We start from the raw sequence: 13,145 nt of genomic DNA on the forward strand, positions 1-13,145 counted from the left end.
ACATTCAGAGCACCGTAAATGTCCACACAGAGAGTATGAGTCACAAGTTGACATAAATGGCTTATTGATTTTCTTTTTTGTACGTAGACTTTTCCTATACAAAATACATGTTTGATGGTAAGTGTGCTTGTTGGGACAGAATCAATGTTTAAACATCTGAAGCTGTGATATTTATTTTCCCTAGAAATTGAACTGTAAGGAAATAATAGAAGGTTTGGCAAAAGTTCTCAAGAAGCATCCAGGTATGTGTTTTAAAGTATTGTCTGTTTTATACTTACTTTTACTATATACGTAGTTAATAGAAATGTTTTATGTACTAAAGTGTTGCCTCTCCAGGTTTGAGAAACATCTTGCCTATAACAACAGCCAAAGTGCCTATAGTAAAATTTGAACATAGACGGAGTGGCTTAGAAGGGGATATCAGTTTATACAATACACTGGTAAGCATCTGTTTGTTTGCCTTTGTGTTCAAGAAAACTTTTTAAATTGTTGCAACTCTTTCAAATAATCATCTGAGGGAGTAATTTTGAGTCTGGAATTACAGTGTTTGTGTGTATTCCTTTTTTCTACGTTATTTAAATAGTAGCCACACCCTAATCCCAAAGAAAGTAGCATGATGGCATATCAGTATCATGATACAGCATTTATGTGAATGCTTCCAAAAAGCTGTTAGTCAGTGGCCTTTCTGCCATCATGAATAGTACATCTCATCCCAGCTTACGCCTAGTACAATGAACTGCACTATTTCTTATGTAACGGGCTCACATTCTCCTATGAAAATTGAATTAGTCGGATTTGATCCAGTTGTGAGTCATCTTACAGACTTAGTTTTTTTGGTGGTGTTTTCCACGGTTATTGTTGTTAATGATGTCCTGATTTCACCTTTCAGTCATGTTTGTGCAGGAAATGTTGCATGAATATTGTAGAATAGCTGTGTGTGTTTCTTTATCCTCCAATTGTATTCTGCATTTCCTGTGCTTCAACTGCAGACTACACTATAGTAAACCATAAATTACATTGAAAAACCTATTTAATTTTGTTTTTTTTCAGGCACAGCATAATACAAGAATGCTGGCTACATATGCAGCTATTGATCCTAGAGTGCAGTATCTGGGCTATACAATGAAAGTTTTTGCAAAGGTAATATTAAAAGGTCATACTTATTTGTATGCGTGTATTTGTGTTTTCTGATACAACCACTAAGTTTATCTTTCCTTTACAGTTGCTATTAAGCAAGATAGCAGCATGCTGTTGATATGAAGACTCACACTTTCTTAAGCTGACTATACTCCATCTGATTATGTGTGTCAGAATCAAGTTCTAATCTCAGATTTCAATTGTCCATTTCCATGAAAGACAGTAATGTTCCTAACATGTATTCCAGCACGTTATAAACCAAAAATATTTTGTCTATTAGAAGGCTTTCTGTTTTTATGTCAGTCTAATTGGGTTCTGGGCTTGCCAGATGATACTTAATTCAAAAGCCTTTTATTTTTCATGTTTCATAGACCAATTTTTAGTTATGAAATAAATGCGTTGTTTATTACTGGTGGGGTTGTGTTTGCTCACTGTCATAGTTATTACTCTTGAATAACGTAATGTAAATTCGATACTTTATTTAAAATGTATTTTTTTCAGCGCTGTGACATTGGTGATGCATCCCGTGGTAGTCTGTCTTCATATGCCTATATCCTTATGGTTTTGTACTTCCTACAACAGAGAAATCCACCAGTTATTCCAGTTCTTCAGGAGGTAGGTTTACAGAAAAATAGGCTAGGAAAATAAATGCACTGTTGCTTCAAGCCGGACCTGAGAAATCTGTGCGTTTTAGGGTTAGAGGGATGAATGAAATACAAGGTACTTCCTCATTAGCAGGCTTCTAACTCTCACATGGTTTTAGTGGGTAAAGCTTAACAGGAAAGTCACAACAGAACCAGGAATCTGTTAGATTTAAATTCTGCTGTTAATTTACTTTGGGATTGTGGCTTTAGGATGATATTTACATAATGAGCAGGCTTGAACGAAAAATAGGCAGGTGAGGGAGGGAAGGGAATTGTAATAATAAGATTGTGGCAGATGCTCATGAGATGCAAGTCTATCAATTACTGTCAAACTTTTTTTTTTTTTTAAATGTTCAATTATTCATCTATAACAGAGTTCATTTTCTGTTTTTATAAGGTAAGGGGGGAAAAAAGGGGTAACGATTGCTTAGGTACAACTTTAAAGGTACTGTTTTGCATATGCCTGGCAACTTTTATTTAAGAAAATAACATTCTGTACCTTCTTTGTGTAAGTGAAGGAATATACTTAGTTAGCTATCTGCCTCTCCCTGGATACGCTGTAACTGTTGAGCACTTCCGAAAAATACCACTCTTGGACTTTCTGCTTGCCTGCTTACAAGAAGAGAATTGGTTTAAACACAGCAGTTGAGATTCTGACTTCCTTGGTGATACTTCAGTAGCGGTTGGGGGTTGTTATTTTATTGCTACCTCTGAGAGTATATTTAAATAACAGTGGAATTTCCCCTTGGCTTTGCTAAAGCCGATGTAATAGAAATCTCATAAAGTCTACTTACAGATTTTGCGGGCAAGAGGGATGTCGGAATCTTGATGTGGTAATTTAGTCATATTTTCGTAGTTGTAAGGAACAATTAAAAATAAAATATCCAAGGACTTTGAGAGAGAGAGAGAGATAGCAATAATACAAAAAGACTCCCAAGTTCTTTACCAATTGGAAATACTGCCCATATAACAAGTAATAGCTAAAATGAAAAGATTTCTATTTTTGTGCAGTTTCTTAACAACTGCAGGTCCTCTATGGTGACTTTGAATTAGAGTGGTAACTGTGTACCTTTCTATTTTGGCAGATATTTGATGGAAAACAGATTCCACAGAGAATGGTGGATGGATGGAATGCCTTTTTCTTTGATGACATGGAAGAATTGGTAATATTCTAATTCCAGAAGAGTAACTAAAGCTTAAAGATTGTTTTTATGAGAAAGTGATATATTTTTAACAGTGCAATTCACAAAAGAGTAGTTAAAATTCTGTATCCGTATTATTACAACTTACCACGTTAACTCTATTTTGCTGAAAGGAGGGTCTGCCTTTTATATTCATATAAAAAATAAATGTAATGTTAAATAATAACATCAGCCCGATCCAGGATTGCTTTTAACTATAGTGACTTGTTAGTTGCACCTTACGTTGGCCTGTCCATGGTAGACAAAGAAGTGGTTTGAGAGTAGAAAAAGTGTTTTTTTTAATACTGTACCTGTATAAATTGTCTTCAATTGCATGTAGAAGAAGCGTCTGCCTTCTCTTGGGAAGAACACTGAATCACTTGGAGAACTCTGGCTAGGGTTGCTGCGGTTCTACACTGAAGAATTTGACTTCAAGGAATATGTCATCAGCATCCGGCAGAAGAAGCTGTTAACTACGTTTGAGAAACAGTGGACATCCAAATGTATTGCTATCGAAGGTACTTGGTGAATTTTGATTCCATTAATGAAAGAGTGATGTATGCTGTTGTTTTGGGATCTGTTCTCATTGTTGCACAGGATCTTTATGTAAGCAAACTACCATCAATGTTTAAAAATAAAAAATTGCAAGTTCTACAGCTTACTAAGTGAGATTGGACTCCAGACTTTTAATTATACATCTTTAAAGTGCTGTTAATAAAAATGAGGTTAATAAAAGTTATGCTGCATTACATTTTTTTCAACTCAGATTTGTTTTTCCCCCTTTTTTTTTACACAGATCCTTTTGACTTGAATCATAATCTTGGTGCTGGAGTCTCTAGGAAAAGTAAGCTATTAATTTCTAATTATTAAAAGCTACTGTTTTCTAAACTGTTGTGCCTCTTCTGTTTCCTAATAATTTTATCTTTCTTCAATAGTGACCAATTTCATAATGAAGGCGTTTATCAATGGGAGGAAATTATTTGGTACCCCATTCTACCCAACTGTTGGAAGAGAAGCTGTAAGTTTTCATAGTTTTTAGTATTTTTTTTAATCTTCCTCAGACCACTAAAAAGATGTGTCCAGAGAAAATCTCTTGTATGTATTTATCAATTTTATCAACTTAATCTGTGCAATTATGCATTGCCTCTATAAAATGTACTGCTTAGTATTGGGCTTCTGTGGTATAAAATTCACAGGAGTAGTTGGGTGGCTGATGGGTATTTCTGGCAGTTTGGTGAGGAGTAAGCTTATTTTGGTGTTTTGTTTTGTCGTCTTCTCACTGCGTGGCATTAAGTATTGCAGAAAACAGCAAAATCAGCTTTAAAAGCTTTTGTAGCTATTTATGTAGCTAAAAAAAAATAAAAAAGACTCACAAGATGTGAACAAAAGAAGAGGCAAGCTTTCTATTATTCTTTCATTTATCAGTCTTTTTAAGTGACTGGTTTATACATTGTATCTGTCTGATGCATTTTGATAGGAATACTTTTTTGACTCGAAAGTGCTGACAGATGGGGAATTGGCACCCAATGACAGATGTTGTCGTGTCTGTGGAAAAATTGGTCACTACATGAAAGACTGTCCAAAGAGGAGGAGGTAAGTAATACATAAAGCTAACGTTTTAAAAGTTAAAATCTGAGATTGTGATCTGTTCTTCACAAAAACTGCTGCCACAGTGCAGCCACACAGACTCTCTCTCAAATTGTATGTACAGCTCATAAAATGGTACTAATATTCAATAATCCTAGAGCCCTCATGTTGAAGAAGACCTTTGCCTCTTGTCTTAGATCCTGATCACTAATAATTTTCTGGTATTTCCGAAGTACTTATATGTTGGTACAGCTGTTGGTTATGTAACAGTTTCCTTTGCACAATCTAACAACTCAACAGACATTTTTCTTTGTGGTTTTTATAATAGTGTTAATAAACAATTACCATTCAGGTTGAAGAAAAAAGAGAATGAGAAAGATGATGAAAAAGAAGTGAAAGAAGAAGATAGAGAAACGAGAGAGAAGAGGTGTTTCATCTGTGGAGATGTGGGTCATGTTAGAAGAGATTGTCCTGAATTCAAGCAAACCCGACAGAGAAATAGTAGTGTGCCAGGTATGGAAAGCTTTTGTTCTTAGTATCGTCTGAAAGTTCTGACATCCCTTCTTTCTAGGTTTCTATTCAGACCTGGTAATTAACTTGTGAACTGCAACTAATGTTTTCAGTCATTGCAAATACAGCTTTTAGATTAAGTGGTGCTTTTCTTCAAGAGAAGTAATACCTTTGTATGAGTGGTAAAAACATACTCAGCAGTAAGCGTAGCCTTCAGAGTCTTGCATTATTTGACTTCCGCTCTCAATGGGTGCATTTAGAAGTAGTAATCATAGTAATAATTGAATGCATTTCCTTTTCTAAGTGTTTCTTAAATGTTAGCTAACCCTCTATCATCTGTGAGAAGTAAGTAAATGTATTTTCACAAAAAATCAGCGGTCTTAAGTATCACTTCTAAAAGCATACAGATCCATTAAGAAACTAGATCCAGTTTTGAAATTATTTTTAGTATTTAGAGACAAATCTAACTGCAAACCCGTTCAAATTATGTCCTTCAGGGTCCATGGTACTTGAAAAGTAGGGAAAGACATGATAAACGAACTGTGGAGAGAACCTTGCTGCTTCTGTATTCTGATTATCTCCTTTTTTCCTCTTTGACGAAAAGTTTCTGCTGTTACTAATGTCGTTTGAAATCCCACTACGCAGCAATAGCGTGGAAACCTGTGTAAAGGAGCACTCCCACCTGTTAGCAAAGTGAACCTTGTTCATGCTAGGATTTGTATTACACAGAATTAGATTTTGGCTTTAGCTGGTGTCAGCTGTTACCAGTAGATGGAAAGTTTTCCCCTTAAAGGCAGGAGAGGTTAAAGTGATTTACCTACACTGTGTCACATGAGACTTACAGTGTCACTGACTCCCAGTTCTGTGTTCATACTGTAATCCATAACCTTGTGGTTTTTATTTAATTTTTTTTTTGTTCCTTGATTAGGCACCCAGTTGGTCCGAAGCATGGTAAATTCACAGCTAGTGACTGTAAGCCAGCAGCAAGTGGAACGACCCTTGCGTACTAGACAGTCATCAGAATGTGTAAGTTCCAATTAGCTACAGTATCAAAGTAAGCTTTAGCAAACCAGCAACCTGGGCTGCACTAGGAATAGATTTGCCCCGATTTTTTGAACAGATTCTGGACTTCATAATGACAACGTTGCACTCTACATTGCCAGTTAATGAAACTTTGATTTATAACGCAGTGTCTCTTTGAGACTGTTCATGGTCTTTCAATATGAAAACTGTATAGTCACATTTCATAGGAGATCTCAATTCTGAAAGGTCAGCTTCACTATTTGTCAAATTTAAGTTAGGGTGGGTTTTGAAGTCTTAACCTTAGTTATTCTGGCAACATTCTGGAATTACAAAGGGAAGTAAAGCTCAGCTTATTGTTAATGTGCTAGAGATCTAGGTTTGTGACTGTCATGATTCTCTGGTTTAAAAAGAGAACTGTCTGAGGGGACTGCCGTGAACAGACTGGGAACATGGGTGAATCATTGCTCAATTCAGATGTTATACAGGGAAATAGTCTGCCAGCACGAACTAGAAGCGCAAACAGGACAGTGGGGGAATGTTTGGTAGTTTTCTCAGAATTTGTTCAAGTGTATATAGAAGCAGATAAGATGTGTTTAACTTGCTCCAAAGTGTGATAGATAGCAGAGGGTATTTGAGTAAATACAGCTGTTAACATTTAATGTTATTGAAGTATAGCATACAGTATACAGTAGAAACTTAGTAATTTTAAGCTAGTAGCATGAGAAACTTGTGCCTGCTCATGAAGCTGGCAAGTAAGCAAATGTAGTAATTGGGGCTGCTGATTCCTAATGCTCTTTGTTCAGTTTACTACTTGAGGTGTAAAGTATTTTGTAACTGATGAGGCATTTATTGGAGTGTTTGCTCCAGTAACAGACCTTATAACATCATTTAAGTAGGGACTGATACAGTCCTAACCTAAATGAAGGAGTATCTCTGGAGCCTTCTGTTTCTGCTTGGGAAATTGAAGCTGGACGTGTGGGTATGCACGTAGACACATCAGATGCAGTAGGTCCAGTGTATGTGCACAGTCTTGTCATCTGGATGTCTTGGACTCAGTGCATGTGTTACATGGCTGTCATTTGGCCGGGATTTCTTGGAGAATGTGTGCTTAGGGTTGTTTGAGGATAGGAAGGGGGAATGCTAGTGGATCAAGAGGGAAAGAAAATAGAAAATAAGGCTGCAGAAGCAGACGTAGAGGCTGGAGCCTAACATTCCTCCTCTCCTGCTGCTGGCATGTCCGATACATGCCTGTGATAATTTAATATTTGCAAGAAGGCTCTTCCTTGTTTGATGATAGAAAGGTACAGGAGGCACTACAACAGAAACAGGTGGAAGAGCAGCAGGGAGCAATGCCAGCTTCTGGGCTTCAGCTTTGCTTAGGCAAAGACACAGCATGCTGCTCAATGTAACACACTGAATGGCTGGCGTGGGGAAGTCCTACTGGTTATTGAAGAAAAGTAACTGCCAATTTAAACAGTAGAGCAGTCATGGGTAGTGACAAGCTGCTGAGACATTTAACTTCAGATGTTTGACAGCAGCTGACTTGGAGCTTAGCTGTCTGCTGTAGTCTGTGGAGGAAAGCAAGCACCTCTAGGGGAAGATGGAAATCTGAGAATCAGATAATCATCTCTGACCTAGGCAGACATCTCACATATGAATCTCTCTTTGGAGGTACATTTCTCATGCCATCACTGTCTCATCTGAGTGTTTAAAAACAAATTACATTAATACCAGTAATAAATTTCTGCAGATAAGCTGGGGTACTTCTTTCCCTGTCAACTGAGTTCTTGAAGTGCTTCTCTGTTTAGCTGTAACACCAAACAGATGAAGTAGGCTTATGCCTGTTTCTGTTGCTGGTGAAAGGGAAAACTTTGTAAGAGCTCTGTAAATGCTGCAATACCGGCTGTTTCTGTTCCTTCAGTCACGACATGACATCAGGATATAGAGATTGAAACTGAGCCTTAGGAGGTTCAATTTCTTGTTTAACAGGTTATATAACAACTAAAGAAATATTTGAAACTTATTTTGGAATCACTTACAAAACTATCTGTAGTAATAAGAACAACTCTGTTTATAACTAAGTTACCTCTTCAATGAGATTCTGGGCTGTAAATAAACAGTGTAGGGAAGGCACTGATGAAAAAATCAGAAACAGATGTGTGAGGAGTCTAATGAAGAGCTTGTGGGTAATGTTTGCTTAAAATGATGATTTTGGTGGTGGGATGGGCCATGTTGGCAGGCCAAATCATCTGCTGGGGAAAAAGAATGTCAGCTGAACTGCTTTTATTTAAACCACCAGGATGTTGGACTTAGTAGTTGGGGTGTTGCTGGGGAGTGCTCTGCCTTTTTTATAAATAATCTAATAAGTTGGTTGCTTATTAAAGAAAAACACCATTAAATAGATAGTGAACTAATCAGAAATACATACTTTTTTTTCCCCTCCAGTCTGATTCGCATCAATCATCTTATTCTCCACAACCTCAACAATTTACACAGAATTCCTCTCAGCCAGCCTCCATTAACCAGACTCAGCCACAACCAATATCCCAGTCTAAGCACGTTCCACAACCACAGCAGGGTGCACAGCCACCCCATCAGGTCCAGCTGCCTTTGTTTAACTTTCCCCAATCTCCCCCAGGTCAGTATTCCACCTTGCATAACCTGGGACTACTTCAGATGCACCATCACCACCAAATTCAGCTTCCTAACACTTCATGGCCTATTCACGGGCCCGTTATTCACTCTGCACCGGGTAACCCTCCTCATTCTACAAATGTTCCATTTTCTATGAGATCTGGCAGCAGCACCACCGCAAATAACCAGAGCAGTGTAAGCTTGAATGATCCCAGTATCATCTTTGCACAGCCTGCTGCCAGGCCCATGGGAATCCCCAGCACTTCTCATGAGGGACACTGGCACAATCCTGTGACTCCAAACTCACTGGTGAACAATGGCACTGTGGGGAATTCAGGTAATTCTTCTCTGTTGTATCAAACCTCTCACACTTTGTGTACAAATGTTAAGTGTTACAGAAACAGCTAACTCTTCCAGTTTGTTTTACATTTTTTAAAAAAAAAAAGATGCTTAAGAAACTAAGTCATTACCTTAATTGTCTTAATTTCCTATAATTTTTATAGGAAAAAAAATTACGCAAGTTGGATCTCTGTAAAATTTTAGGCATGGTCCTATCAGCCATTAATGGCTGTGCAACACGTGAGAAAACATGCATTCAATAGAGCAACGTTTGAATAATTGTTTGAGTCTAAAGTACATTTCTGTGAGCATGCTTACAAATGCAGTTTCCATTTATGTTGTTACATAGATTATTAGATGAATGCTGAGATTGCAGCTATGATGTTAACACTGGCAGAATTAAGGTTGTGCAAGCTGAGTATTGTCCCCCTGTATTTAGTGCAATATGCGTGGTCTTATGCAGTCATTCCTCTTACAGTTTATCCTGCCTCACTTCCTTAATCTTGATGTTATTTCCTGAGAATACATCATAAATGTTTCCACTGCAACAGGTTGGCAACAGCCTTTTGCCTCGTAAGAATAAAGCCAAGTACACATATATATTTGAGGCTTAGAAAAATAATATTTGGTAATTAAAGCCCACAGTTTTCTAAGCAACTTAAAATGTGGCAGCCCTTGAACCTGAATTGTTATCTTTTAAAGCATAATAATGTTTTTTTGATTTATTTTAACTCTTCCTATATTTAAATATATATATATATATATGTATATATCCATCATATAACATGCTGATGCAGTTGTTCATCAGAAGAGATGGAAACTGGGGAAATCTCCTGCACAGCCTTTCTCTGCACTAACAGAGTAATTGGCAGCAACAATTAGATTTTTCAGATGTGAGTCAACAGCACTGAATGAGATGCAATACACCAGTGAGTTTTTCACACATTTGTTGAAGTGCAGGAGATGCATGTTTTTGTTTTTGAAGCTTTGTGGAGAGTGTATTTTAGAGGGTACAGGAACTGCTGCCAGTGTGCTGAGCTTTCAATGTGCTTTGTCCCTAACCATCCACCACTTCTGATCTTAATTCTCTGTCCAGACACCTCTCTCCTCTATGTCCAGCCCAGCCCTGACTTTTTCTCCAGTACCTTCTTCCAAGCCAACTCTTCTTACTTGGGTAGCTGCTTTCTTGCACACTAGCTCTTTGAATCCTAATTTCTCCTCCATTTTCCTTCCTCCCTTAGCTTGTCCCATTTTTCATCATGTAGTCCAGTCAGTCTCTGTCTTCAGTCTTTTTCCTTCTGCTCTGTTTCATTGTTTGCTTCCACTGCTGTCTTGCCTGCACAGCAGGTTTTCTCGATTTTTTGTGCTGTCGGTTTCAGTGCTTTTTCCCTCTCAATCAGCTCCATCTATTTCCAATCTTATTGCACTCCTTTTCCTACTACTCAGTCGTGCTATTTTTCCTTCTTGTATTTTAATCAGCTTTGTTGCCTTTATGGCTTAGATGCCATAAAGGTGGGGTCACTGGGTAGGCACACAGTAAAGATGAGCTGTCTGCTCTGTTTGAAGCCTGCTTTCATACTTGCTTGGGACAAGTTGGTAACACTGAGTTCATGGAAAATTTTGCCTTGGCTCACGTAACCTTGAATACTTTCTTTTCAGTAGACAATCTGATCAGGAGTAAGATCATTAGAAGTTTCAGACGGGGATGACCTTTTTATTTTTACTCCAAAGCCATTCTTCATGTTTTATGGTATAAAAGTTACAATTTTGAAACCTGTAGCTTGCTTCTATTTAATGAAAGTTGTCTAAAAGATTTCTGGTGAATCTGAAAGGGAACTGACTTACTGTTAGTTACTTAATTTTTTTTTTAAATGTACATTGATCATATTTCTAAATTAGCAGGCATTGCTGTATCTTACAAAACTGGGAGCTATGAGCAAAAAGAGCAGAGTTAATAGTACAGCATTTGGCGTAAGCTGTTCTGTGTCCTGCCTCCTTGGATGCTTGATTTCTCATGCTAAGTTCTGCAGTGAAATGAAATAGCTTACAATTTGTGTACTTATCTTTCTCTCTAAAAATGAATTTTAAGTTGGTCCAATGATCTGTATGATCTATGTATTGAGTTTCTTAAGCATACAGGTAATAGTGGAATTCCAGTGTATAGCTTCTGAGAGTTATTTTTTGCAGGATAATAGCTTTCATGTCACACGTCAGTGATAGTGAAGATTTGTGTGGGCTCAGATGTTAATAACGTTGTTCAGAACTTGTATTTTTTTGTCACGAGAATGACAGTCTAATTTATTTTTGTGTGAAATTGTAGGTCTCGATTCCACATATTGATTCATCCTGTGTCTTCCCCTCCGATAAATCCCATTATAGTGAATAATGAATTAATTTAGGTGGTAACTTTTATTATGTATATTTAAAAAATAAAAAAATAATAGCACGTCAGACTAATCACATTAAGTCCCCTGCAAACTGTTATATGAGATGTAAATTGTATTTGTGACTTACTGTTTAATTATTTCAACTTGCAATGTGCTTTTCCCTTTCAATTGAAAAATAGATCAGGGTTTCCAAGGACAGTTTGGTAAAATGAACCCTCCTTCTGTCCCTTGGGACCATGGGACCCCTACCCATTTTCCTCTCCTCCGAGGAGCGTGGCCTTACAATATGCCTCAGAACTACATGCAGCAGGGAAATGCCAGCTATCCACCGAACAAACCTTTCTACCCTCAAGGTACTAGAACTAGTATATGAATCAACAGCTCATGCAACATGTCTCTTTACTGTCTCAAAGGCTTTAAAAGCCAAGGATCATGTTTCACTTGCCTAGGCTCCCTGGAACCATAGCGAATCCAAGAGTCAAATCAACACTTCGGCTTCCTGTATGGATGGATGCAAATCTTTGTGGGAGGGAAGGGGCTAAATCCTTCTAAATTTGGAATCAGCTTGCATTCTGTTGCACTTCCAGCCTTTTTCCTCTTCCACTGCTGGTGTCTCACTATAGAGCCACCTCTGCTTCGCTAGAGATTAAGATGATTTGCCCATGAATGTTAAGAACTTGAAGAAAATTTTGTGCTGATTCATTTTATTTGACTTCTGTACATTGCTTGTGGAATGCCTTACAGACGTGAAAGCTTACAACTTACAAGACCATAGAGTAATTGAGGTTGGAAGGGACCTCTGGAGGTTATCTGGTCCAACTGCAATCAAAGCAGTGCTACCTTCAAAGTTGCATCAGGTTCAGTTATTGAGGGAGCATTGAAGAACTGACTTTATCTCAACTCTTTCTAATACTAGTGAGGTAAAGGTGTTCAGCATCTTGCAGGATTGGGAAAGGCAGTAGGAAAACGACCTTTTTCTCTGCTAAGAGAGAAACCAGGCTGAAATTTTACTTGGAAGCTTGCAGTTGCTGTGTTGCTGGGTCACGTTGTGTAAAATGAGATACTGGCACCAAATCCTTTTCTCAAAATCTAATTTGTTGGATGTAGCGAGGTTTCCAATTGAGACGCACATTTAAAAATTGTGAAATTATTTTTGTTAGCTGAGATTGAAATAATGAAACAAAATGATGTATTGATGATTCTGAGGGAGTGTTGGAGATAGCATCCAAGTAATACTGCATTGTCCCATTAAATGGGTTAGCTGTTCAGATAGCACTTGTGTCAGTCTTGTAAATTACTTATTTGCTAAGTAAGATTAATGCATTTAAAGTAGCCAAGCACTGTTAAATGTGTTTAATTTGCTGAAGTAATTGTAATCCATTTTCTTTTAGCTGGTCCACTGATGCAGAGTAACCAGCGGTTCTCGCTTCTGTCTCAAGGACACCCACACTTGAATCTGAATTACATTCAACAGAAAAAGTGAAATTGAAGGGGGTTGTGGGTGGGTGGGTGGGGGAGGGGAGGAAAAATTCAGGTTCTGATCTAAAATCTTAATGCAACATGTTTAGATACAAGATTATTTAAGACTGTTTTTAAACTGTATCATTTGTACATAGATACGAACTATAGTTTTTACTAGTATCACAAAACTAAGTGATACAAATTTCATCTATTTTATTACCCTATTTTTAAGGGGAATTGTG

General features: G+C 37.6%; 1 protein-coding gene across 3 annotated transcripts in view; it reads left to right on the forward strand.

Annotated features, from left to right (window-relative positions):
* Positions 1 to 12,938, forward strand: part of TUT4 (terminal uridylyl transferase 4) — a 43,734-nt gene extending 30,796 nt beyond the window's left edge. For 2 of the 3 annotated variants that reach the window (XM_084291345.1, XM_084291346.1), the window contains 14 exons: positions 185 to 242; positions 337 to 440; positions 1,051 to 1,140; positions 1,639 to 1,752; positions 2,867 to 2,944; positions 3,303 to 3,480; positions 3,759 to 3,806; positions 3,898 to 3,980; positions 4,440 to 4,555; positions 4,902 to 5,062; positions 5,988 to 6,085; positions 8,528 to 9,053; positions 11,622 to 11,795; positions 12,834 to 12,938. In XM_084291345.1, coding sequence (XP_084147471.1) covers positions 185 to 242; positions 337 to 440; positions 1,051 to 1,140; positions 1,639 to 1,752; positions 2,867 to 2,944; positions 3,303 to 3,480; positions 3,759 to 3,806; positions 3,898 to 3,980; positions 4,440 to 4,555; positions 4,902 to 5,062; positions 5,988 to 6,085; positions 8,528 to 9,053; positions 11,622 to 11,795; positions 12,834 to 12,925 — 1,920 coding nt within the window. In that variant the 3' untranslated portion in view covers positions 12,926 to 12,938. The remainder of the gene's footprint in view (positions 1 to 184; positions 243 to 336; positions 441 to 1,050; positions 1,141 to 1,638; positions 1,753 to 2,866; positions 2,945 to 3,302; positions 3,481 to 3,758; positions 3,807 to 3,897; positions 3,981 to 4,439; positions 4,556 to 4,901; positions 5,063 to 5,987; positions 6,086 to 8,527; positions 9,054 to 11,621; positions 11,796 to 12,833) is intronic. The other variant, XM_084291347.1, reaches the window with a different exon arrangement.
* The last annotated feature ends 207 nt before the right edge of the window (positions 12,939 to 13,145 follow it).

The sequence above is a fragment of the Netta rufina genome (genome assembly GCF_964035555.1).
Source record: "Netta rufina genome assembly, chromosome: 8".
Classification (NCBI taxonomy): Eukaryota; Metazoa; Chordata; class Aves; order Anseriformes; family Anatidae; genus Netta; species Netta rufina.